This window comes from Falco punctatus, assembly GCF_963210335.1.
Source record: "Falco punctatus genome assembly, chromosome: 1".
Classification (NCBI taxonomy): domain Eukaryota; kingdom Metazoa; phylum Chordata; class Aves; order Falconiformes; family Falconidae; genus Falco; species Falco punctatus.
The window spans coordinates 75,158,392-75,183,779 of NC_137580.1; the positions used below are offsets into that span (position 1 = coordinate 75,158,392).

The 25,388-nt window shown below is 42.4% G+C and overlaps 1 protein-coding gene across 1 annotated transcript in view; it reads right to left on the reverse strand.

Annotated features, from left to right (window-relative positions):
* The window catches only part of MMRN1 (multimerin 1), a 68,228-nt gene extending 43,584 nt beyond the window's left edge, over positions 1-24,644 (reverse strand). Inside the window, exon 1 of the mRNA XM_080400983.1 lies at positions 256-24,644. Coding sequence (XP_080257109.1) covers positions 256-782 — 527 coding nt within the window. The 5' untranslated portion in view covers positions 783-24,644. The remainder of the gene's footprint in view (positions 1-255) is intronic.
* Positions 24,645-25,388: the final 744 nt, after the last annotated feature.

Here is a 25,388-nt window from a genome sequence, read left to right on the forward strand (position 1 = left end):
ACTTTCCTGTAGGTTTTGAGATAACTACCCTAAGGAATAAAATATTGCAGCATTTACTCTGTTACAAATGTATGGTTTTGATTGAGTAAATACTGCAGGTTTACTCCCTTGCTTTCTTAGATGGTCTTCTTTAGGCTCAGAAAACAATTTTACTGAAATTACTAGCACTTTTGCAAATTGTTTCACTGGGAACAGGAAAACAACCATTCGTAAGCAGTACATTGGAGACAAGAAAAAATAGGTAACTTTCCTTACTTTCCCCTGGTAGTTTCAAAGCCAGATGCTTTGGAGTTGGCATCCTGCTGGGTGCTGGTGATACCAGCGCTGCGGGATGGCTGCTTGAGAGATCTGTTCCCTGTAGCTGCATCCCCGCTTGTAGTGACCTCTTGCTGGAGAGGGACCTCTCTAGCATTGCGTTGTAGAGCTGTCCCTTTGCTGTTAGAGGAGTTTCCCATTTTATCTTTGTGAGGGTCACCATCACTGTGACCCTTTGACTGGCTGGCAGGGGTAGAGACTGTAGGATTAGAGGTTTTCTTCACTGCTTCCATTCCCACAGTCTTGCCTGAAGATACAAAAGGAGGTCCCGGCGAGGCACTTGCTTCAGCAGCTTGGATCTCAGAATGGGATGACCCCACAATTGTGGTCAGAGATGGAGTCAAGTTGGAGTGACTTGCCTGGGTTTCATCACCTTGGCCTGTGGTCCAGAGCTTTCCTGAAGTATTAAATCCAATGCTGCCACTCTGTAAGTGCAACAAGAGCAGCAAGATAATTATCTCCTTCATTCTGCTGGTTTGTAAGTGCTACAAGTTATCACACATTTATCTCCCAAGCAAGAAATTCTGTAGCTTTTCCCTCCTCCTGAGCTGCTGCTCATGCAATGAGCCTACCCAGAGGATGCCCTGGCGGGCTTTATTTTTGTAGAAAGGAAACAGATTTTGGTGTTTCAAAACTGACTGAGGAAGCCTGTTTTCCTGTTTCTGTGGATTTCTCTGCAACCTGTGACCCCTCGGAGAGTGGGAGCCTGGCAGCCTTTGTGGGAGGAAGAAAGAAGTTTCTGCAGAAGGCACAGGATAAAGATAAATGGCACAATAGAAATGTGGAAAAATACGTACGGTGAAGTAATCCTGAGGGATAAAACCTGAAATGATTCGGTAATTTTCCTTTCACTGTATGTGTATGGGGAACAGAAGTGGTTTGTCACATGTGCCCTTTGGATGGTTCGTACTTGTGACCTTGTTATTAAAAAAAGAGTTGGCAAGACCGGTGTGCTACATAAAGCTGAACGTTTTCTGTGTCTTCTCTCTTTGTTTGAATGTTTAACCATACTGCTGTCAAAAGTGGGAAGATGATAAGGAAGACATTCATGCTGTATTCATCATTGTACCACATGCCTTCGAATATAATAATTTGCCTGTAGGTCACTGGCCATTTATGTCACGTCCTATTTCTATACTTCATACGATGGTGTGTATGAACTATTTCTATAGCATAGTCCATAGGTGTCTGGCATCATTTCAGATTCTCTAGGGTATGAGAAACACCTACCTGGGTCCAGCAGATGTGGCATATGATCTATGTGAGATATGTGCTCTTCTGGGGCAGGATACTTGAGGGCATTTGAAATGGTGTTAAAAGCTCACACAGGGGCAACTGAATGCCATCCTAGATCCCCATTGACTGTAACTGGAGTTTAGACACATAGTTCACATGCAGATACATATTTATGAATCTCTAAATCTGAATCTTTAAATCTGCTAGCTGAATGCCACCCATAGACAAGACTGAAAGGAATATCCTGAATCACTGAGTCCATTCCTTCCCTTTTATTGCAAACGTTTACAGTTGATTAATTGCAATTAATATTATTGTAAAATAATACTAATCGCAACCTAAAAACAATATTGGGAACTTTACATGCAGGAAAGATCTGGGGAGATGGATACTCAGTATAAAGAGTAAAGGTAATTTTGTACACCAGAAGGGTAGACGAATGCTGGAGCAGGTTACCCAGAGAGGTTATGGGATCTCCGTGCCTGGAGATATTCAAAACTCAACTAGACGAGACCCTGAGAAACATGATCTAAGCCCTGCTTTGACTTGGGTTTTGGACCAGATGACCTTTGGATGTCCTTTCCAATCTATATTAATCTATGAAATTAGCTTAGTAGCCACAAGGTTTAATATTGCAGTCAGGGGAGAGGAGAAGATACCTTTCCTCCTCTGCTGCCATTTTCCAGCTCTCTGAGACTAAGAAGAGTTAGTTTCTTGTTGAAGGAAAAGAAAGGGAAAAGGTAATTGCTGAAGAAATTGCATGCAGAAATGTAACATGAAATTTTAAAGCTGACACAAAGCAGTAACTGAATAGACCTGTCAGGAACAGATCTGAAAGGGTATTGTCAACCTGTTCAAAAAGCGTGTAGCCATTGACACAAGTGGTGTACCAAGGACTATGGACAATGCATCTATGAAAGCAGCCTTACACCGCTGGAACAGAACAGTATCTTCTGGGCATGGTTCATATTCTTTGAGGATCACCTTTCCTCAAAAACAGAAGCAAAATCCCCATTCCATGGAAGTTTGATGATTAACAGGGACACAATGGAAAAGCTGGTAAATGACTTGCATTTCTTTCCAGAAGATACTTGCAAAAAAACCCCACAACCAAACATGGAGGGTAAACCACCAGCTCTAATTGCAGTCAAGTAAACCTCTGTGAAGGCTGATCCTGCTTTGAAAGATTTGGTTACCAGTGCCTTGTTTTCATTTTCCAGGTGATAATCTGGCCTTTTAGGTGTGCTAAAGGTTTGGGGTTTCCATTTGCTATGATTTTACTTTTCTGTTTTATTGTCTCGGTAAAATGTAGGCTTCTACTCTGCAAGTAAAACAGATGCAATTTTGTGATACAACATGTTAGAAAAGAAATGCAGTTATGCATTTTGGAGATTTTATTTCCCCTCTCTTTTTCTTATTCAGTGAAAATCTGTAAATGCCCTTTGAATGTAGGGTGCAGGAGTCAGTATGATGAGCAATCTCATTTCAAGGCTAACAGAAGTTATTTCATATCAGTGCTTCTCGAGCTCTAAATTTTAGATTTTGAATTAATACCATTACCTGAATTAGCATTTGTTACCCCATAATTTTAGAAATCCCAAGACAAAATGAGGGGTAAATTAGCCTTGACTGTATTTGCAAATTAAATGTGAGTTGGCTTTAAAAAAGAAAAATCACAGCAGCTGCATACTGCATTTATTTATACAGTCGGAGTGCCTACTAACAAACAACGCTTGTATTCTGCTTTGAGTTACTCCACTGCAAGTATTAATTCTGCCTCTAAAGTCAGGGAAGCAACTGCAGATTTCCACCAGTGAAAAGAACAGCGGTGTAGAAGAGTCTGGCTTTTGGTGGTGAGTAGATTTCATTAAAACAGTGTTTATTTCCCTGTCTGAACACTCCAATATGAAAATTTATTGTTAATATGATTTTATTAGTACATGTCTGGGCTGTTGATTAAAAGAAAAAATTGTTTGAAGCTGTTTTTATTTAGCAAAACAATCTTGGGACTGTAAGAAACTCAGGATATCCATTTTCAGATTGCTGCATGCTGGATCTGAATTCCAAGCTCATTATAGATCTTATTTCAGCATTAATTCACATCCAAGTGCTTCTTGTCTCAGTGCAAATTGAACCTAGGAAACAATAAGCACTTGGATGCTCTTGGTGAAACTTAGGTAGAAATAAGTTCAAAATCATCCTGAAAACTCCCACTGAGCATGCTGCTTACTCCCTTATGCATAAATCCATAGGTGCCATATTTTTTATATTAGTTGTGTATCAGTGTGTCATATTAAGAAGGGGTGTTTCCTCAGACCCTTTATATTTGATCAGCCTATCGGTTTCCCAAGACGAGCCCCTTCTGTCCAAGCAACCCGTCTGCTACCTGCGTTTGACAGCCCACTGTATCCGAGGGCGATTTGACTAATCTACTCAGGAACCCCTGCTGACAGCATCACTGAGTCAAATCCCTTATAACAACTACTTGAATCTCCTAAGATACACAAAATGAAATTCAGCTGAAGATTTTTATTATAGAAAATACAAGTTTGTGACAGAGTGAGGTTCGGGGATTGCCGGTGATAATTCACTGACTGCAAAACAAGCTTAAAACCAGCTAACCCGAGTTAGTCATAGATTAAAGTTCTTACCCAACAGGCATCCCTATGGGGGAGAAGACAGGTTTAGCCTGTCAACTGATCACAGAAGTTGTGGTGGAGACTTCCCTAACTTCTCCCCTCATTTGTCCGCTGTTTATACTTCATAGTACATTGCATATCCATTTATCATATGCAGGATCGGTTACAAGTTTCTCACTTCTAGCATAAATTAGTACGCATCCTCAGATAGCACCACTGCAGTCTTTCACTAATTACACATGCTCCTCAGGTGGGGTTCTGCCCTCTTTTGGGGGGGGCTATTTGAGGTGGAAGTCATGAACTCCCACTACCACAATTGCCTTTGACCTACTTTCAAGCAGCTTTCTGTGGATTGCAGCACTTTACCACATCCTCTCCTGCAGCCAGAACTTCCTTACTGGGAGGCTGCTTTCTGCATAACTTAAGATACCGGTGTTCTTTTCACCGTCCATTCTTTGTTTCCCATCCTTCCCAAGGCTGACTCCCTTGGTTAGAAGTCCCTTCATTTGTAACAGCTTTAGAGAAACACTAAATTGGAGTTTGTTAGTTTGGGAGTTTAGACAACAAATCCCCTTCTCCTGGACTTATTTCAGTAGAGGATGAGTCCATTTTCTTTACATTGAGGTGGAGGTTGAGTGACTCCAGTCACACATGTTGTTGTTACTGATGGGCCTCACGTGCCCAGTGAGGTGTAGTAGCACCTCGGAGGCAGGTAACTTTGGGAGGGAGGTGTGCATTGCTATTACAATGAGATTATTTCCTCTGGGGAAAGTAATTTTGCCACAGTGACTGGCTCAGCAGGGGACATCTTCTCATAGATCCTTCATGTGACAATGGCTGTGCAGCTTATCAGCTGTGTGGTGCCACCAGGGAGCACGACAGAGCCTGGCCGCGGGGTCTGCACTGGCGTTACTCCTACCCGCAGGTGCTGAGCTGGCAGGGTGTGCTGCTTAGGGGGCTGTGGTAAAGGAGATTCCGTGCATGCCAACCACCCCAAAAATGGTAGCTGTATTTTACCCTGAAAAGCTTTCTGTAATACTATGCTTCTATTAGAATCCAGTTTTCTCTAATTCCCCACCCCACCCCCCAAAGCAATTTTCCCACACTCTGTTACTGAAACCCCTGCATGTTGGGCTGCCCTCATGGGCTTTTGTTGTAAAATCTAAAAGCTGACCTTGGAGCAGAGGCTGAATCTCAAGTGCCCAGTCTATATTAAGTGCCCATCCTGGAGTCTAGACTCATGCCTCCTGTTGTACATGAGTACAGTGAGTCTTACCTTTTATATATATTAGCACATTCAGCAGGGGGGATGGAGAGCTTCTCATCTCCCGTGAGAGCACAGGATGGTAAAAGCAGTTTCCTGGGAGGTAAAAATGGTGTTTGAAGATGCAACTGCACTCCTGGAGGGCATTTAAATCACCAGGCGACGTTACATAGAAGAGCTGTACCCTTCTGCTCACGTAAGAGTTATCCCTGTTTGGTACTGTGGAAGAAAGAACAGTATTTATTTTCAGGGTCACAGCTGTGGCTCTCCAGATAAGGCAAGTACTTTACTGAAGTCTGGGCAAGCCGACCAAAGGCTGGGATTTTAGAAACACTTCTATATTTAACATCTGCTAATGGCACACACTCAACACTGTGACTTCAGACAAATCCCTGCTCTTCTCACTGAATAACTTGAGCCATCTTCAGGGCCTTTCAACTCTCCCGAGGGAACTGTAAGGGGAGTATCAGGTTTGCTCTCTTCTGCAGTTGACTGCACAACCCACTTTGGCAGAGCTCCTGTTGATTCTCCAGATTATTCAATAATTTCTATAAGATCACCTTGGCTACACAGCCATGGTCTGTCTCACAGCTCTCTATCATCCACACTTTTCAAGGTTTATCAGTAGTAACACTATCCCCAGTCTTAGTAGGAGTAGTCCAAATCCACAGGGGTTAGGCACCCAGAGCTATCCAGGCCAAAGACTGCACAGCTAGATCATCTTTTCTACCTGTGCTGGCAGCTGTGACAACAGCTGTAAACTGCAGCTCAGACCATGGGCTATATGCCTTCTTAGCACGTAGTGCCACAAGTGATATGGTAAAAAATTAGAGTTTCTATGTAAGAAAGTTGTTACTGAATAATGTTTCATTCCACTGGCATGCCTACTGCTGAGCGAATTTGGCTTTCTCTTGCCCCAGATACAACACATTTGTATTTGAGATAATTTCTCACATTGTTTGCAGTGCCTCTTGGTGCCAGCTGAGCTGGTCCAGTGAAAAAGCCACTTTGCTTTCTTCTTTCATATACAGATGGGATAGGGCAGCGCTGAAGACATGAAAATAGGCACATCAGGATCAGGAAGAAGAAATCACTTCTACAGTCAGTCTGCAATGATGCAGAAAATTCTCATCGAATCATATGATGAGTTCTAATGTCCCTCTATATCAGAAGAAAAAGTGTCTTGTTCTTGTCATAATGTTTTTCCTGTAAGCTCCAAAATCATATTGAAGGCTTCTGAGGAATTCTGAATTCCCATATTTATTTTTTTTAAGTTAACAGCTCATATCCAATGTATATGGCTGGTTAGCATGAATTAAAAGCACACAATATAAGAGACGCCATCATGCTCAAAGCAGCTACATTTTTCTTGGCTATAATTCTTGTGTACTTACACAAGAATATTTCTCCATAAAAGTTAATCCAGGAAGTCCAAGTTTTACATCTAAAATAAGATTCAATGAATCAATAAGATTTCTTTAGGTTTGTTTTGATTGCATAATACAGACCACTGTGTCCTTCTCAAAAAATAACTCCTTTGAATCTTACTTTGCTTGTAACAGTAGTAACACAAATAATTGTGTAGAAAGGACATAGCAGAGGGGTTTTCTGATTAAAGATCAGTATGTGAAGTTTGCATGGTTACGGTATGAATTCTTAGTGGTTTTGATGACTCAACTGGAATCTGGATCCAGCTAAGGCAGAAAGTTGTATTGCATCATCAGCATCACTCTTGATAGAACTAAGCAAACAAAATACCCTGCAGTATTTGAGTAACTTTGCTGAAGTATCAGGTAATAGTTGCACTTTTGAAGCGTACTCCAGTATGTTCTTTTCCTTTGTCTGTGGACAAGTTTTTAGCCTTCGGAGACATTTATGTATCAAAACCATCTGTTATGTGGGAGCCAATGAAAGAAATTGGTCTATGCTTTGCTCTCATTTCAGTCTATCTTAAGGGCAAAGTTGACACCAGGTAAGCGGGAATTGGCAATGGTCTGGGTTACTTTTAAAAAAAAGCCACACCTGTGAGCTGTTCCTACCATTTCCTTTCTAGAAATGATTGATATATGCAAATATACCAAAGAAGACTAGGATTTTCCTCGAACAAAAGAAATAACTCATTGGTGCGCAGCTCTAACCTTGGCCATTTCCTTCCCTGTACTGCCTCCCAAGTGTAATGAAGGCACTGATCTTTGGTGAGCATTGTAGCCTCTTTTAGCAGCCTCTAGGAGATAGTGCTAAAAGACAGTTTAGCTTAGGGAATGCTCCCGCTATTCTGGAGGCCAACCCCTTCCCCAGTGCCAAGAAATCGGCAAAAGACATAGAGAAGCAACAGTTACTTATATCGCCTTTAAACCCCACACTGAGAAAAGCTTGGATAGCCACAGGAGTCAAGGTTTTACCTTCAGGAGAACGTGGCAAGCTGGGGGCTAAGTAATCATTTCTGAAGGACAGAAACTTCCTGGATGCACTTTTCATCCATCTGATAGTGTGAAATTCCCACGCATATCTGCTACTGACAAAGCTTCGTTAGCAACACCCTGTGAAAAACAAACCGGTGCTGCTAGAGATAAGCGCTGAAAAGCCCCCATGCTCGCTCATTCCCACATATATGGATCAATAGTATTCTGTGGAAACTAGAGGGAAGCCAGGTCTGTGGCAAAAGACCAGAACAGTAAAAATTCCCTCTGTTGGTAGCACACCTTTCCTGTTTGCGCTGGGCTGCTTTCTTACAGCTGAAGGTGGCTCCGCAAGGAGTGATCAACCCTCCTGAACAGCAGTGCTGCAGGTGACTGGAAGAGCAGCATTCACCTGAACTCTGGAAGCAGTCAAACCCTTGGCATTCTTCTCATGGGCAGGTCATCAAGTGCTGCTAATTCCCCTGGAGCCTGAATCATCCCTTTTTTGCCAAGCCCAGTGCTGACAGGCTGCATTCAGCATGTGTGTCTCTTCCCTTTGGCAAAAATGGTTGCTTGGTTTGGCTGGGGTTTTGTTCACATCAGTAGGAAGAAGGGAGATTGGGATGCTTCCACTACAGTGTTGGTAGCAAAAAGAAGAGAACAATGAAGGGAAGGAGAGGCAAGTGAAGAGGAACAGGGTGTCAAAAGGAAAGGAAACTGATAAGAGACAAAGAACAGAGAGATGACAAATACAGAAGCAGTGACAGTTCTAGAAAGAAAACCCTGTGCTAAAATTTGGATTTGCAACTTCAGTTAAGCTTTCTTAGAGCTTGGAGGTGCTTTTAATGTCAAGCTTTTCCTAATAAGGGTGAAACAAAAAACTTCCAAAAGTAGAACACCGGAATAAGGTCTGCACGGCTTCATCTCCAGGAGCTCTCCAAAAAAAGTCCTTCTCCTTCCTCATACCGTGTGCCTGTGCCAGGATGTAAAGAAACTGGAAAACAAAACAGGTAATCAAAATACACATCAGGGCTACTGCTGGCCTCACAAAAATGAGGTGAGAGTCCAGAGTGAGGTGAGAGCCCTTTCTACACTTGCTTTCTCTTTTCCATTTCATTCCTTATATTTCCTGAATACAGTAAATTATACCTAGGACATTTCAAAAGTAGCAGCCAGAAATGACCCATAATTATCACACTAATAAAACTGGTGGGTCTATCAAGCTGCTTAAGGACTAGCCTACAGTTTGCTATGTCTGAATGCTGGAAAAATCAGACTGAAGTGATAGTTGATATTCCTCTCATCACTGTGTTTCTGGTAACTGCTGTTTCCATGGCAAATATACAGACTTGGCTTCCTACAACTACGCTCTTTTATAACTTTTCTTCTAGAAATGTATTTCATGGGAAAATAGATTTCTTTCCCACCCTGAGTGGTTCAGTCTGGAGTGAGTGTCACAGCTTCTTTAAGGGACAGTGAGAAGCCATTTGCTTTTTTTTTTTAAGCAGAAGGAACATTGTGCGAGTTACACAAAGAGCAAGTCTTAATGGATACAATCAAGATAAAAATCCGCTATAAAAAGTCTGCACGTGATTTCCTAAGGCCACAGGAGTTCTGCTCATGTTGCTTTGTTTTTCTGCATTTTGCTCATCCGAAGCATCCATGCGTTGATTTCATTTTCATAATTTTCTGCACAGAATTGCTGGTTCCATTTTCCAGTACTGAGGCCTCGGTGTTGCAACTGGTGGTGTGCAGATAGCTATGAAGTTCTTCCATTACGCATCAGTTATGGTCTGGTGCCAAACTCTGCCTGGGGTATTTGAAAAGGCTTAGTGGGACAGAAACCTAACAGGGAAGATAATAATACAGCTGTAGAATTTTTAGTATGTTTACCAATAATTCCATCTCCTAATTTTTGCTGCTATGCTTGGAATTTGTCCAGATTTATTAGCTACATGAGTAGAGCTTGTTGCTGTTCATAGGGTGGGTGTATGAATTGCACAGGAATAGATGTGTCAGTCTCTAGGGTTTGTAGGGATCTTTGGTTTGATAATGATGTTCTAGTTCAGTAGGGGAAGAAACTTGATTTGCCTGGTGTTTCCCAGCTGGCATCTCTGTGGCTTGAAGTGTATTGGGTCAGGATACGGTAGTGTCTTGATTTCATTCAGATGTGACTCGGGCTAAGTTGAGTCCCAGACCTGAACCATTTAGCTGCTCCTTGCAAGGGGATCTGTAAAAGTAGCTTTCTCTGGAGTGGGGCAGTTCTGTGGCAGAGAGGTGTTCTGTCCAGCTGGATCTGTAAGCACCTGTAAGCAGGTTTTTGCATGAATAGTCTTGGTAGAAGAGCTGAGGATGCAGGATGCCTATACAAGAGATTAATCTGATTTGCAATGACTGGCTGGAACAGTTTTAGAATACTGGTTTTGATTTAATCTGCTCAGTTTCTATTATAGAGTTTGCTTTATCATGTTGTTCTCCCTTTTCCTGTAATTATAAAGATACTTGGGGATCTATGTTCCTTAAGATTCAGCATTTGAAGGCAGGGCAAATTACTTCCAGATGTGTCCAATGACATTGTGTTTTAATTTTCCAGTCAGAAAATGGTGTGTGGCCATGGGGAAAGCCATGGAATTGTCAGAAAAAATATTCCAAACCAGTTGACATTTACTCTTCATTGTAGCCTTTGACAGAAAAGTTTCAAAAATATTCTTTCCACCCAAACTTCACACCTCACATTCTGCTACTGTGTGGATTGCTACTATATGGGCCCATGCTTTGTTTTTCTGGAAGCCTTGATAATACGTGAAACTTGTCTAAACTGAAGGGTTCTAAAAGTCCTCTGATATTGCAACAGATAGATGTTGTTCCAAGCTCTAGGAGTGAGCCCTATGCTATTTACAGAGAAGCTTTCCCCATCATATAGAAAATATATTTGAGAGACTTTTCTTCGGCCCATGTGATCAATTCTATTCCTAGAAAATTGGTTAGCAGTCTTGACATGCACCGGGAGAAAAACAAAAGGAATGCACCAGGAACTCTGTGTGTAATCTCCAATTTGAGCAATTGCAGATTTTTTGTAGTGACTAATTTTTCCCTTGGAATCAAAAAACAAAGGAGGGTTGACTAATGGACTATGCAATAGTTGCCACAGCTGGGAGTTTAGAGTTGGACTGGAGCCTGAAGGAGCCTAATTTAGAAAATAATGAGCTTTGGGAGTGCGTACTAAATCTAAATATATGTATGTATGCTCACGTATAGTAGCCATGACACAGTGAGTGCCACATAAGTGCTTGGATTTGAAAGGTCTCGCTTTCTTAGATGTATCAGTAAGAGGAAAACTGAAGTCAAGAGAGGGTCAGAGGAGGTAGTAGCAGGTATTAATGGCTACCAGCAACTGATTTCAAATGGAAGAGCTGGAAAACCTTGTACCAAGTGTACAAGCATGATTTCTTCTCACCCTGGCTTCTTTGTTTTGTTCACATGTCAGATTGAATCCCCAGGAGCATTTCAGTAAATCTACAGAAGAGGTTTATTCATTTAAAAAAAATAATAATAAAGCCTCATTTCACCAAAATGTTCATGGGTTTGTTGTACTTAGAAAGTCCCCAAATTAAAAAAGTGTTTTTCTTTGCCACACCAGTCACCAGTGGTGAAAAGATGAAAGGGAAATAAAGGGAAGGGAAACAAATTGAATAACTAAGAAAAAGCTTTCAAAATAAAAATCCCTCACAGAACAAAACAAATAATAATGTAAAATTGTTCCACTTTGTAAGCTAAGGATTTTAAATGTCAAAGATTTCTGTGAAACCCTTTCCCTCTCTTCTGTCAGCTCTGCTACAGGGCTAGAACGGCGATGCATTGAACTTGATACGTTTTAACATGTGTAGCTGAAAGGTGGGGCCCACTACCCACCTTTTTAGAAACTGAGGGATGTAAGAACACAGCGTGACGCCTAGCCCATTGCTCCTACAGGAGCTACAACTATATGGGCCTGTCTAATCTATTTTCTGAGCTCCTTTAAATGCTTATGAAAAGATCAGGCAGCCCCCCTGAGCCTTGCCAGGAAGGCACTGAGATTTGCTCAAGCCTTCTACGTAATATTCAGGCACCAAAAAAGAACAGGGAAACACATTTTCCGAGCATCAAACATCGGCACTGTTCTAACTTGGTGCGGGAGCCGCAAAGCGGCCCTGGGAACACAACCTCTTGGAGCGCCCAACGTGAACCCCTTTGGGGCTGGATCACTGGAAGAATTTGGAGCGAGCCAGGCCCGACCTTCCCTTCAAGATTAAACCTTCATCTACCATTTCCCTTTCTAAAGGGAACAGGAAACATCTATTATGGAAAGCCCTGGGGTTTCTTTGGAAGTCACGTTGGTGGGCCACGAGCACCAGGATCTCTCAGAGAACTAGAAACAAGGGCAGCCACCCATGTACCCAGCTGCTTCTGGGCCTGGGGGGAGGGGGGTGGGGGGTGGTCGGCTGGCCTGGACTTCAGCTATTGTATCCCAGTGAATATACCAGGCCCTGTAACTTTTCTGCATGATTTTAAGCTCTTCCAATCTAATTTCAATAGAGAGAAAAATTCTGCCCTGCTCTTTCCACATCCTACTGCATGTGCAAGTGCCCTGGGGAATGCCGGAGCTCTGAGCCCTTTAGGGACTGATTATCTCCACTAGCTCTGTTTTTTCCATTCAGGGAAAGTGGGGTGAGCTAAATGCTTCTCTTCCTTTCTCTGTTAGTACCAAAAAGCATTTCTGGAAGGTCTGGATTTGTTTTGGTTTCCTTGAAGCTTTGTTTTGACTTGTTTCATTGTAACAAGTTAACTTGTAACATTATAACATTGTAACAATGGTAACTTGTAACTTTGTAACATAACTCAATTAGCTAATGACCAGGCAAATATTACTGGACTTGTTTTAGTGTTTTCTTAGCTTTGTACAATTGTGTAACATAACACTTACTGTTATATGCACTTAACACATAGCAATGGCGAGCAGTTACTGTGTGCAGAATGGATTATCTATGACCCTCAAATAAAATGCAGCATGGAGGACCACAGGCATGGGATCAAAGCAGGAGTGTTAAAGCACAGGCAAAGGATAGCAGCAGACCCACGGCTATGAAAAGCTCAGTACTGGCAATTACTACAAATAGGTTATAAATAGGTTATCAAAGGAAAGCAACCTTGGCAGCTGGGTAAAACCAGTTCTAGTGGTAAGGGAACAGAGAATGAGTATAGAACATATGCTAAACACACAAATGTGACTGTAACACGGTATCATAGACCCAGGAAGAAAGAGCAGAGTGTAGATGCTATTACCAAACATAAAAATTACCTGAACCACAAGTCCTGGGTTAAGAAGAAAGAATCAACATCCCACTCCTCCCAGAGAGGAGATGCTGACTGTGCTGTCACTCCCTGCCCACAGCCTGAAGCTGCCAAACTGCACACCCAGAGGGGCAGTGCCATGGTGAGCACACAGAGAAAGGGATAGGTTCTAGGAAGTTTGTGTATATATCATTTTTAACTGTATTTAACTGTATTTCATTTGAAATGTGTGAGTATCATTGCAATTGGACTTTAAATGGCTCAGAGTTTAAACTAAAAATAAGTTATTGGTTTTGCATATCAGTTGTGTCCCCCTTTTTGCTCATGGATTTGGAGTATAATGACAAAGAATTCAGGCAATGTAGTCTTTAATATGGATGCAACAAACTGGTAACACAGTGCAGAACAGAGTCTGTACTGTGAGTAGCAGACTGGAGGTAGCGGGGGGTGGGGGTGGGGGTGGAGAATATCAGTGTGTGTTGCAGTCCAGCACAAGCCTTGCCAGTAACCGGGGCCGTTAACCAGTAGTGTTTCCAACTGCTGGAGGGGGCGTTCAGTGAAATAATTTCTTGCAAAAGGACTCACTGTCACTGATGTGCATTGCTGGTGAAAATCCAAAGAAAAGGCAGCGGCTTCCTGGGAAGCTCCATGGTTCTATAAAATGGGTTGTGTGGTCTGCTGGGAGATAAAGGCTTGACAAATTTACAAGGCACAGTGAAATGAAATGATGATGACTTATTCCTGGCTTTTCAAACTGCTTGAACTGAACAGCACATTTTACTGTCACGTGGCATGTCGAGGGCTAAGATGCTTGCTTATGATCGTGTGTGTGCTATACTCACCCTCTGCAATGAGCCCCTTTTGAATTTCTACACGTTCCGTGTTGGTTTGCCACTGCTAGCTACATTTTCTGGGTTTCAGTCAGTTCTAACCGATGAATTTGTGAGACAGAGGGATGGAAAAGATAGCTGTACTTTGGGATGGTAGCTGTTGCTGTGCAACAACATACACATATCTAAAGCAGCAGGCTACAGCCTTCCTAAAGCCACTCAGGTAGGCATCGTAAGGCATATAAAAGAATACAGGAACACCTGAGTGAAGGTGCATCATGATGTTGGGTAACCCACAGTGGCAGGCATGTAATAAACTTAGTTAATACACAGGATCTGTGTATACACCCTTTAGTGTGCCCCAGCATTCAGCCTCACTGGTGTCCAGAATCAGGTGTGGGGTGGCAGAGTGTGACAGCTCCCCTAGCCTGAGTGCTGGATCTCCTTCTTAGGGCCACTGGAAAACTGGTGGAGAGGTGGCTGAGGACCCCTAATTTGACCAGATTCAGTATTTTTTCCCCATTTTTTATGGTGAACTTCATGTTGGTAAAAGAGGAATGAAGCATCATCTCTTCAGTCAAAGAGAAGAAAGAGGAGGAGCATCACAAGTAGAAGCCACTCCAGTCCAGTAGAATGTTTCCAAGGGATTTTTGAACTCTTACCTTTCATAACATATGGAAAGCCATTGAAAATTAAAGTGTGGTTGTTCTTGCATGACTGGATGAAGAATAGGGGTATTGTAGACATGGATGTGAGGGAAGCATTCATTAAATATATTTTTATATAAAATAAATTACAATGACTGGTGGCAGGCTCGTGTTACCATTATTTTCATTAATCATTTAATTTTATCAGGTAGAATTGCTTTATTCAAAACTGCTTGTGTTTCTAAAACATCCAGATCATGGCAGCTCCCTCTCCTCTAACCCTAGTCTGCTTAACCTGGGCTGTGGTCAGCCTCCTACATGTAGGACACTTGGTTTAAGCAGCGATAATCTTAGTGTGATAATATGCCTTCAGATTGCCCCGGCTCAAATTATAAATTCAGCATAAAGAAAAATTTACTCCCTCTCAATATGTAATTTCTTCTTTTGCTTTTATCCTACAGAAGGAAAACTATTTTAATACTTTCACAGAGACTTTCACCTTTTTTTCCCCATAAAATTATCAAGTCTATACATTGTATCATTATATTATGATGTCTTAACTTTAAGGTCCATACATCCTCCTTTGAATTTCATCTGACTTTGGTGGTATCAAGGTTAGTTGTGAGATAGGATATGGTTTCAGACACGTATAAAAGCGAGATGATAAAAATCAGACTTTACTAACATGTTTCTTGCAATTACTTAAGTTGGTCAGCAGCTCTTATCCCCTTTTCTCTGTATTGCAATCATTAGGCTCCATGGGGAGCAGTCATTTCTGATGGGACAATACTCGTTACAAAGATCATGAAGTTATGAACACATCCCATAGGTGACTTTTAGACAATAAAAGTATTTAGTTGCAGAAATCATTTGCAGAGAAAACAAACAACACGCAGCTGGGCCTACCTGTTTCTCAGGGTCCTGAGGGTGTGAAATGGCCTTATCTGCCCTGACAGCCTCACCTGACCCCACTGAGCACCCGTGCCTGGCCCTAACGCCAGCCCCCTGATGGAGTGACCCAGGCCACCCTTGTCCCCTTGCGTTGTTCTGGTTGCCCCTGGGCTGGCAGGAGCCCATTGCTGCCACCAGCCCTATCCTGCCGGTCAGCAAGGTCCCTGTCCGTGACGGAGTCATCCTGCACCCTGTCCCATCCCTGCCATATGGAGTAGCCCCCATCCCTGCTCTTCCCTCATGGTGAGCTCAGGCAAGGCTTTGGGGCTTAAATAGGACTCCCAGGCCCTTGCAGAGAGGGCATGGGGTGGGGACCCCAAGTAAGGTTACTCAGAGCACTTAAAGCTATTGGTGCCCTTAGAGCCGTGATGCTGTTCTCGTTAGCCATGCAAACATTTGTGCAGCCGCTTTGTGCTACCCTGAGACCCAAAATGTTTGTTCATTTAAATATCACACCCTGTTCAGAAAGAGCTTTGTTGCAGAGAGGCAGCTGTTTCACATGCACCCTTGTACATCTGGAGATATTACAAAGCTCAGGTGTTGAACTGAAACCTCACACTGAAGATGGTGACAATCTGAGCCAGCACAAAGAAAATGACATGTTTTAGCACACAGCATTGACCCAAGCTCTAATGGCGCAGTCTGTCTAAACTTTAATACAGGGTTTGAGACCTTTTCCATCTGCTATTGTGATTACAGATTTTGGACAGGCAGCCTATACATGACAGAGGGAGAAAATTGGGAAAGCCAGAGCTACTTGAGAGAACAGGGCTTCCTGAGAGAGCAACGCATTAAACATTCATGGTAGAAACAGCGGATTAGTGTTAAGCAATAGAACACCAGGATCCTGTTGCGGTATTCTTTTGTAATTGTACAGTGAAAGATATTTCTTGCAATAAACCCCTATCTGTATAAGTCCACAAAGACAGGCTTATTCCTTCTAGCTGAGAATCTGGTGAAGATCAAATATGTTTTTCTCAACAACATGTCTGCATAGGCAGGTGTAGAGAAACCTCAGTCTGCTGGAGAGTGAGATCAGTCTGGGAGGCTGTACAGTAAAATTCAGCCCTGCTAAGAGGCTCCAGATCTAAGCAAGCATGCATGGAAACACAAGGGCCCTCTCTAGCCAAGGGTATTGCAGGCTTAGCTAGGGAAAGTGTTGGCTTGTCTATGTTGCTGCAGCCTGTATAAAACTGTTGGTGAGTCTCATTTACAGAGTAGATCAAGATTTCAGCTCAGAAAAAAAAAATATGAAAAAAGCATTTTAGTCTTGCCAGGCTTTGCCATAGTGTCATGGTTTAACCTCAGTGGGCAGCTCATCACCACGCAGCCACTCGCTCACTGCTCCCCTGGTGAGATGGGGGAATTGGAAGTGTAAAACTGCAAAAAGTCATGGGTTCAGATAAAGACAGTTTGATAGGTAAAGCAAAAGCTGCACACGCAAGCAAAGTACAATAAGGGGTTCATTCACCAGTTCCCATCACAGGCAGGTGTTCAGGCATCCCCAGGAAAGCAGGGCTCCGTCACGCGTAACAGTTACTCAGAAAGACAAATGCCATAACTGAGAACGTTCCCCCTTCCTCCTTCTTTCTTCCAGATTTGATTGCTCGGCAGGACATCACACGGCCAGGGACATCCCTTCGGTCAGTTGGGGTCAGCTGTCCCAGCTGTGTCCCCCTGCAACTTCTTCTGCCCCCCCAGCCTGCTCGCTGGTGGGGCAGTCTGAGGAGCAGAAAAGGCCTTGACACTGTGCAAGCACTACTCAGCAGCAACTAAAACATCCCTGCGTTATCAACACTGTTTTGGTCACAAATCCAAAACACAGCACCACACAAGCTACTGTGAAGAAATTTAACTCTGTCCCAGATAAACCAGTACACTTCACTATGGTTGAATTCTCTTTCAGTCTGGTTTGCAACCTTTTAGGCTTCCTTCCAAACATGTGAACTGCTGTTCGCATTAGAAGCTCAACGCTACATCTGTTTAGCAGGCTCTGAGCTCTGAGATGCTCTGCTGTGTCACTGCCTCTCCTATCCCCTGTTATACTCGTGAGTTACAACCTCCTCTCTCTCTCTTTAATGTACAAGACTCACATAGAGGAACATTAGGAGTATGTCATTATGTTATGGTTGAAGAAGTGGTTCAGTAACTCGAGCAGATTCATCAACTGTTTTCTCCAAAAGATTAACACGTCTCTGTATTTGACCTTTTGCTATGTTCTTTCCAGTTTTTAGATACCAAACTCTCTAGTCAACCAAAATGAGTTGAGTTCAGTAAGAATTAGGCTTAGATACAAATTTCTGCTGGTTCCTTCCTCTGTTACCTTAACAACCAGTATGTATACCTCACAAGTAACATTTTTGCCTCCTCTATGTACATTTCCATTCTGAATATTCACTGAAGAATGATACTGGAAATCAAATATTACACAAAATTTGTACGTGCTTCTTTTCCCATAGTAATTCAAAACATCAGATACCAAGCTGCCCTCCTGCCAAATTGTTTTCTTGAATCTTCCTCCATTAAAAAGGGAAAACTTTGTTCAATCTATTCAACACCAAAGACAAGATTAAAAAATGAATATCAATGGGAGGTTCCCCATTTTCTCCAATAAGTTTTGGATAAGGATAGGCAGGTGTGTTCCAAAAATAATTTCCTTGAGAAGCAACCAGTAACCAAAGCAGAATTAATAACTGATCCTCAATTTCTCCCTAAGAAAAAAAGTTCTGCTGTCTTCTACATTAACATCCTCAGGAAGGGTAGTTTTCAGTGGAGGAGTGTAGACTTTTTAGATTTTAAAAAAACCCAAACTCTTCAAAATTCAGTTAAAATGATAACATTTTCAATGATTAGATGTGTAAAAGTGCCACCACCTATATGCTATCATGTAATCCACAATATCATTCAATATGGTACGGTTTCAAAATTGTTACATTCCAGTAAGTTTTGTCTGGTAATCTGCCTGTATGAAATAATTTCTGTATGGGCACACTAGTGGTTCAGACTACTCAATTCAACAGTGCGCATCAGGATGTTCTTAAAGTAAGCACAGGAGCAATCCAGACTTCATATATGATTAATGCTCAGCTTATTGACAAGCTGACATTACTGACCATATTCTATACATTTTCTATAGATGGCTGTCTCTAAGACTTTTAAACTGTTTAGAATACTATGTTTACTTTAAACCCTAACATGAATGCACTTTGAGGATACAACTAATTCATATTGAGCTTGTGAGATTTTCATCCTTCAGTAGGGTGTGCAGATTTTCAGTGGTAATAAACATTTTCTGATAAATCAAAAGCCCAAAGTCATCACATTAAAATGTCTTGCAATGATTATACTTTTAAAAGTTATGTTTCAAGCATGTCAAGCCCTCAATCAAGGAAAGGATTTAACCCTTCCTGAAGTATATGTTTAAACACACTCTATCAAGTCATAAAATAATGGATTAGTAATCTATTTGAAATGTGTCAGCAAGGTTTGAAGTGGTGGTGGTGGGGAACCAAACTAAAAAAGCCCCAAACCCAAAACATGTTCTACCACGTTTCTTTTGAAATGGCCACTATTTAATTTTATTTTTTTCAGCAGGATAAATTACTCTCCTTCAAATTCCAAGGAATTTTTACTTGGCAAGTACTTAATGACAGCTAGGTGCTGCTAGAAAACCCTTGGCTAAATTTGTAATGCCTCCTGTGAAACAGGTGACCGCACTTGCAGTTCTTGCAGTCTTAGATTTGCTTATGGGCCAGAGTTTCTAGTTTCATCTCCTGAGCTGATCACATTCACCTCAGTCATCACACCAGATGAGACAAAATGGAGAAATAAAGCAATATCTATAATCATTTATGACCTCTGCTTCCAGTGCATTTCTACCTCAACTTCTTTTCCTCTTACGCCTCTGTTCTTAGCAGTTTCTTCAGGTCTGTACCTGTGAGACAGTATATCCAGATTTTTGTCTTCAGTATCATTTCCATAAATATATAATGGGATTAAATTTGTGCCAGGCAATGTTCTTGATGATTGTATGCATTTGCACCCCTTGCTGCTTATTAAGCAGAACTTTTAAAATGTTTCTGAGCATCTTGCAATAAGAAAACAGCTTAACAAAAAATAAAAATAAAAATCCTCAACCTCCTCTCATTTTGCTGAATACAACAACTGATACAACACTAGGAGTAGTAGAATTCCTGTATCACCATGGAGAATCTCAGCTTACTGGTTTTAGATTAATTGGGAAGTGTTCTACACAATGTTTGAAGCTAGCAATACCGATCATCTTTAAAACTAATCCCTATCTCCTCTCTTAAGAGTGGTGAACTTGGCTTAGACATAGAAGAAGAAGCAGGATTGTTGCAGAATTGCAATACAAAAGTTGTGGTTTTTTACAATATTGGAAATTCGTCATTAAAGGTGTACTGAATTTATCATACAATGTAAGAATATTATTTTCTACAATCCAAATCACATTTTTAGTAACAAAATAGACCTCAAAGAGAAATTTTCTACTGATATAGAACAAGCCTTTGCTCATTCTGTAGTTGTCTATGATGAGTCCTTTGCTTCATGGCTGGACAACAACGTTCAAAATCGGTTTAGGCCATATTGCAATCTATTTTTCCTTTATTCATGATTGTATTAGGGGGAGATTCACCTCAGTACATCTACGTTACTGCTTCAGATCAGATCAGGAGAGCTCTTTTGAAGCAGACCTTCCACTATGACTTACTGGTTTCCATCACAGTCCAGTCTCAGAGCATGCAAACTTTTCCTTTTGGAGGAAAATAAATTGAAAGCTGTGCTCATTCCACTTGTGGATAGTCTATGCATGGAACCAAATTAGAGCATCTTGAACACTGTTCCAAAAGTATTCTGTATTCTCTAGATGTTCCACTCTAAAACATCTTTGTTCCAAATACTTGATGCTGTGTCCTAGCACCAATCGGTTCTACAGATCTTTCCCTACAGTACCATACTGCTTTTAAGTGTAGACAGGGCCCAAGAAGACTGAATGAAGAAGACCTTCTGGAAGGTAGAAAGAGATTGCAATCTCTTCTGTGGAGCTACTGCGTGTTAAGGGAGAGCAGGTCCCCCCAGGTCAGCCAGCCTGTGGCAGTGCACTGAAGGGCAGAGAGCAGCCAGCTGGCCTCCGGTGGGGCTGGACAACTCCCCAGGGACCAAAAGGGAATGTGGAGGGCTTGCTTGCTTGCTGCAATTCAGAAAGACGATGAGTTAATCTGAAAGCAAGTCTGGAAGCAAGAGCTTCCAGATCAAGGAGAAAGTTGGTTGTAAGCTATTTTTATTTTCTGCTGGGCTAATTGGTTGGGCTAGTCTAATTGGGCTTCATTAGTAAATTGGGTTTGTTTGTCTAGATTTTACTCAGTTCATACCTGTTTTTTTTTAATTTGGTCTTCTTTAGGGAAAGGGATAAGACAGATCCACCTCAAAACTTTGGCTGACTCAGCATCTCGTACCAGGCTGCGTGAAGTTAGTTCTGTGGTCCCTGTGAGGTTCAGTCTTCCACAGAGCTGGACTGAGTGGTAGCCCCAGTCAGACAGGCAAAGTCAAATGGAGGTCACTGAAGTCAAAAGCAGGCAAGGATGGTTTTTGGTAACTACACACTAGATGTGTCAAAACTGCAAAATTATAACATAGTGTTGAGAAAGTGCTGGATGGGAGCAATATAGCTGACTTGTGGAAAATATTAAAGACACTGGTAATGCTGTTCTCAGACTGAGGTCACTTAATGAAGTGTCAAGGTCTCATTTTTTCATCGATGCTGTTAGTACTTCATTGCGCAGGTGACCCACACACAGTGAATTCTGTATTATTCACACTAGACAAAGTAGCAGTGACTGAAACACATTGTTTTAAAATCAGTAAATGGAAATATAGTACCCACTGTTTCTTTAAGGTGTTCAGCACACTGATTTTAAGTGAAGAACATTAAAGTTCATTTAGGAAGCCGAATGCTCATTTTAAAAGCATGTCATCAGACACATTTCAAACTGAATGACAACTTGCCGATGATGGGGAATACCTTCCTTCAGCAGAGCATTCGAGCTAGTCATAGAATAATGAAAGCTGCATTTGGCTCATAAACAGCAAAAGGAAATTCTTTACAATTCTGATTTATGCCCATTTCAAGTATTTCTGAAAGAGTTTCATATTTGGAGAGGGTTTCATAATACCTAGTAACATAGTTATGAAGATGTTGGCAGAAGATAGCACTGATGACTATATGCCACAGGTGCAAAGAATTTACTGCTTGGTTGGACATTAGAAGTAAATAATAATTATTAACAACTGATTGAAACATTGAAAACACATTAGCCTTTATAAACAGTTTATATACAAAAGCTTCATGTAGATTGTACCCAAAACAAACAGTTACCTGTGAGAGGGCCCTGATTAGGGACAATAGCAATTAGCTTCTGCTGCTTCTAACCAGAACAACACTGTGCCTAATGGCATGGAAAGGAAGAAGACACTGAATGGGTTTGTGTGTGGTGTACAAAAGGATGCATCAAGTTCAATGCATCTTGACAAAGACGTTTTTGAGCAACCACATAACCAGAAATCTTCAAATTGTACAGTGATTCAGATCAGTCTCTTTCAAAGAAGCCTGAAGTTGCAGCAACAAAGGCAGCATCTTGTGGTGTGTTAGCCACAGGTTGAACACGTGCAGACCTTGGCTGCCAACAGCAGAGAAGATTACAGTGAATGCTGAAGAGAAACAATCCACTCCGTATTCTAAGTTCACTGCTAAAAAGCTACAAGGATGCTAAACTGTCATTTCACAGGGCAGTTGGTACCTAGGAAGGCAGTGATCTGTGACGACTGGTTATTGTGAATGGTTCACCTGTTTCATTGTCACTACTCCTTCTCATATCCTTCATCTGTGCTTTATTTCCCTGTTTGTATCTTCTTATGAAACCAAGATAATAAGCCCTTTTGAGCAAAGAATATTGTCTGATCCTGGCTGTAAAACATCAAGCACAATGGGGCATTCATCAGCAGTTATGAGTGCTAATAAGAATGAATTCAAAATATATTGAAAGGGAAAACAATTTTAACTTTGATAAGGTTTTGAATATCTCCTGTAGATTAGGACCATGCAAAGCAGATAAACTGAGACACTAATTCTGCACAAGTTCTGCATCTGTGTTTCAAAACACAAAAGGAAATCTGTATTTTGGCCCAGGGGAAAATGCAGATGCCCGGTATGAAAGCAGACCATGTCTTTTAGGATCTTTTTTTCTGGAGATACAGGGAACTGACTAGTTGTTTTACAAAAGGAGATTCAGCTGTTTCAGGCTAGATCATTTGGATTTTTTACAGTATTGGGTTTGCGTGACAAGGGAAGGGGGGACAAGGCTACAGCTGTGGCTTCTGTGGGAAGCTGCTAGAAGCTTCCCCTATATCCAATGGAGCCAACGCCAGCCAGCTCCATGAGGTCCCTGCTGATGGCCAAGGCTGAGCCCATCAGTGATGGTGGTAGCACCTCTGGGATAACATGTTTAAGACGAGGGGGGGCGAAAATCTGCACAACAAATTTCAGTGAAAAGGAGGAGTGAGAATATGTGAGAGCAACAGCCCTGCAGTCGCCCAGGTCAGTGAGGAAGAAGGGACAGGAGGTGCTCCAGGTGCTGGAGCAGACATTCCCCTGCTGCCCATGGTGAAGCCCACAGTGAGGCAGGCTGTTCCCCTGCAGCCCATGGAGGTCCACAGTGGAGCAGATCCCCACCTGCAGCCTGTGGAGGACCCCATGCCGAAGCAGGTGGATGCCCGAAGGAGTCCGTGATCCCATGGGAAGGCTGTGATGAAGCAGGGTCCTGGCAGGACCTGTGGCCCCGTGGAGACAGAAAAGCCCGCGCTGAAGCAGGTTTGCTGGCAGGACTTGTGACCCCACAGGGGACCCACACGGGAGAAGGCTGCTCCTGAAGGACTGCACCCTGTGGGAGGGACCCACGCTGGAGCAGGGAAAGAGTGTGAGGAGGAAAGAGCTGCAGGGACAACCTGTGGTTAACTGAGCGTAACCCCCATTCCCCCGTCCCCTCTGCCGGTCATGGGGAGGAGGCAGAGAATTTGGGAGTGAAGTTGAGCCCAGGAGGAAGGGAGAGGTGGGGGAAAGGTGTTTTCCAGTTTTGGGTTTAGTTCTCATTATCCTACTCTTATTGGAATGGTAATAAATTAATTTCCCTAAGCCAAGTCTGGTTTGCCCATGATGGTAATTGCTGAGTGATCTCTCCCTGCCCTTATCTTGACCCATGAGTCTTTTTTTTTATATCATCTCTCCTGGCTCAGCTGAGGAGGGCGGTGACAGGGCGGCTTTGGTGGGCGTGTGGTGTCCAGCCAAGGCCACCCCACCATGTACACAGAGCATATGGCAGGGGAGTGACTACTGAGGGACCTGAGCCACAACGCTGAGTATCAAACGCACCCTCAGGACAGTGCAAAGCTGTGACTGCCCAAATGAGAAAGCCTCTTTAGATGAACTAAATCAGCAGCCCTGGTTTTAGGAGCAACCAGTTTTGGGGTACAGGCAACAACACTGAAAATCTGGCTACTTGCTCAGCTGCTTTGGGTGACTGACTTCACTCACCCGAGCATTAACATCTGAGTATCTCTCGGTCTGACAGTGAGTCACCTTAGGGTCACCGGTGGTATGAGCAGCCTGGGAAGCAAGCAGTCCTGCAGCTGGGACTTACAGACTTTTATCCTCGCAGAGGCAGGATGTGATCGCTGTAACGGACCTTGCTGGCTTGAGGCATTTGGAATGGTCTGATCGTCTGACAGCTCACAGGCTTTGGCAAATCGACTTTGACAAATGCAATCTTCTTCCAGTATCCCCTCAATAAACTGCTTGAGAGAGAATTTTCCTAGCACATTGCTTCCACCATGTCACCTTTTTTTTTGACATGTCCTCACTGTCCCTTCTTTTTCCTGAACGCACACGTCAAGGCTCCCTGTGGCCTGCCTGTACCTAACCTGCTGCCCACGTGCCGGTTCTTGCCTCTGTCCTACCATGTGCCTGTGCCATCTGACCGTTAATGACTCTTTGAAAAGGTTTCGTGCCCTCCCCCCCGCAACCTTCATGCATAAAAAGTCATTCCCCACAAATCTCTACTTAGCCCGCTGACAACTCGCCATTCCTTTTGGGATAAACTCCTCACTGAGAGGCCTATGCCCATGTGGCTTGATTTTGTCTGTGGCCTTTCCTTGTGACCACTGCCACCATGTGTGCTGCTTCGTTCTCCCTTTGTCCCTTATTTAACTAACTTGTTTCTTCCGAGACTTTTTCTCCTGCCTCTTGGGTATCGCTGTAAATGTGAATGCTTCAGACTGCTTGTGAATTGAAACAAATTGGAGAGCCTAACAGAAATTAAATGTTTCTAAGGTAGGTTTTTTTCAAGATTTGAGCTTGAGGCTGTAACTGGAGTGGTAATTCAAAAGAAATTAAATTTACAGGTACATTTATTTTGTGCATGAATATGAGGAAAAATAATCTTTTTTTTCCCTGTTGATTGTCTACATTGCCAAGCCTGAGCATACATCCCCTTGTGAAAAAATCCAAGACGGCTCCCCGCAGTCACTCTGTACCCTGCTTAATGCTGCATATAAATAAATCTTAATAGTCCAAGTGTTGCCTTTAGAATTAAGAATCTTAGATCAAGACAAGTGCCTAAATGTTTTGTGGCAATAGAAACATAGACAAGAAGGTATGGTCCTGTGGGTTGGAGATTGTGCTAAGATAGAATTCCAGTAAGTGA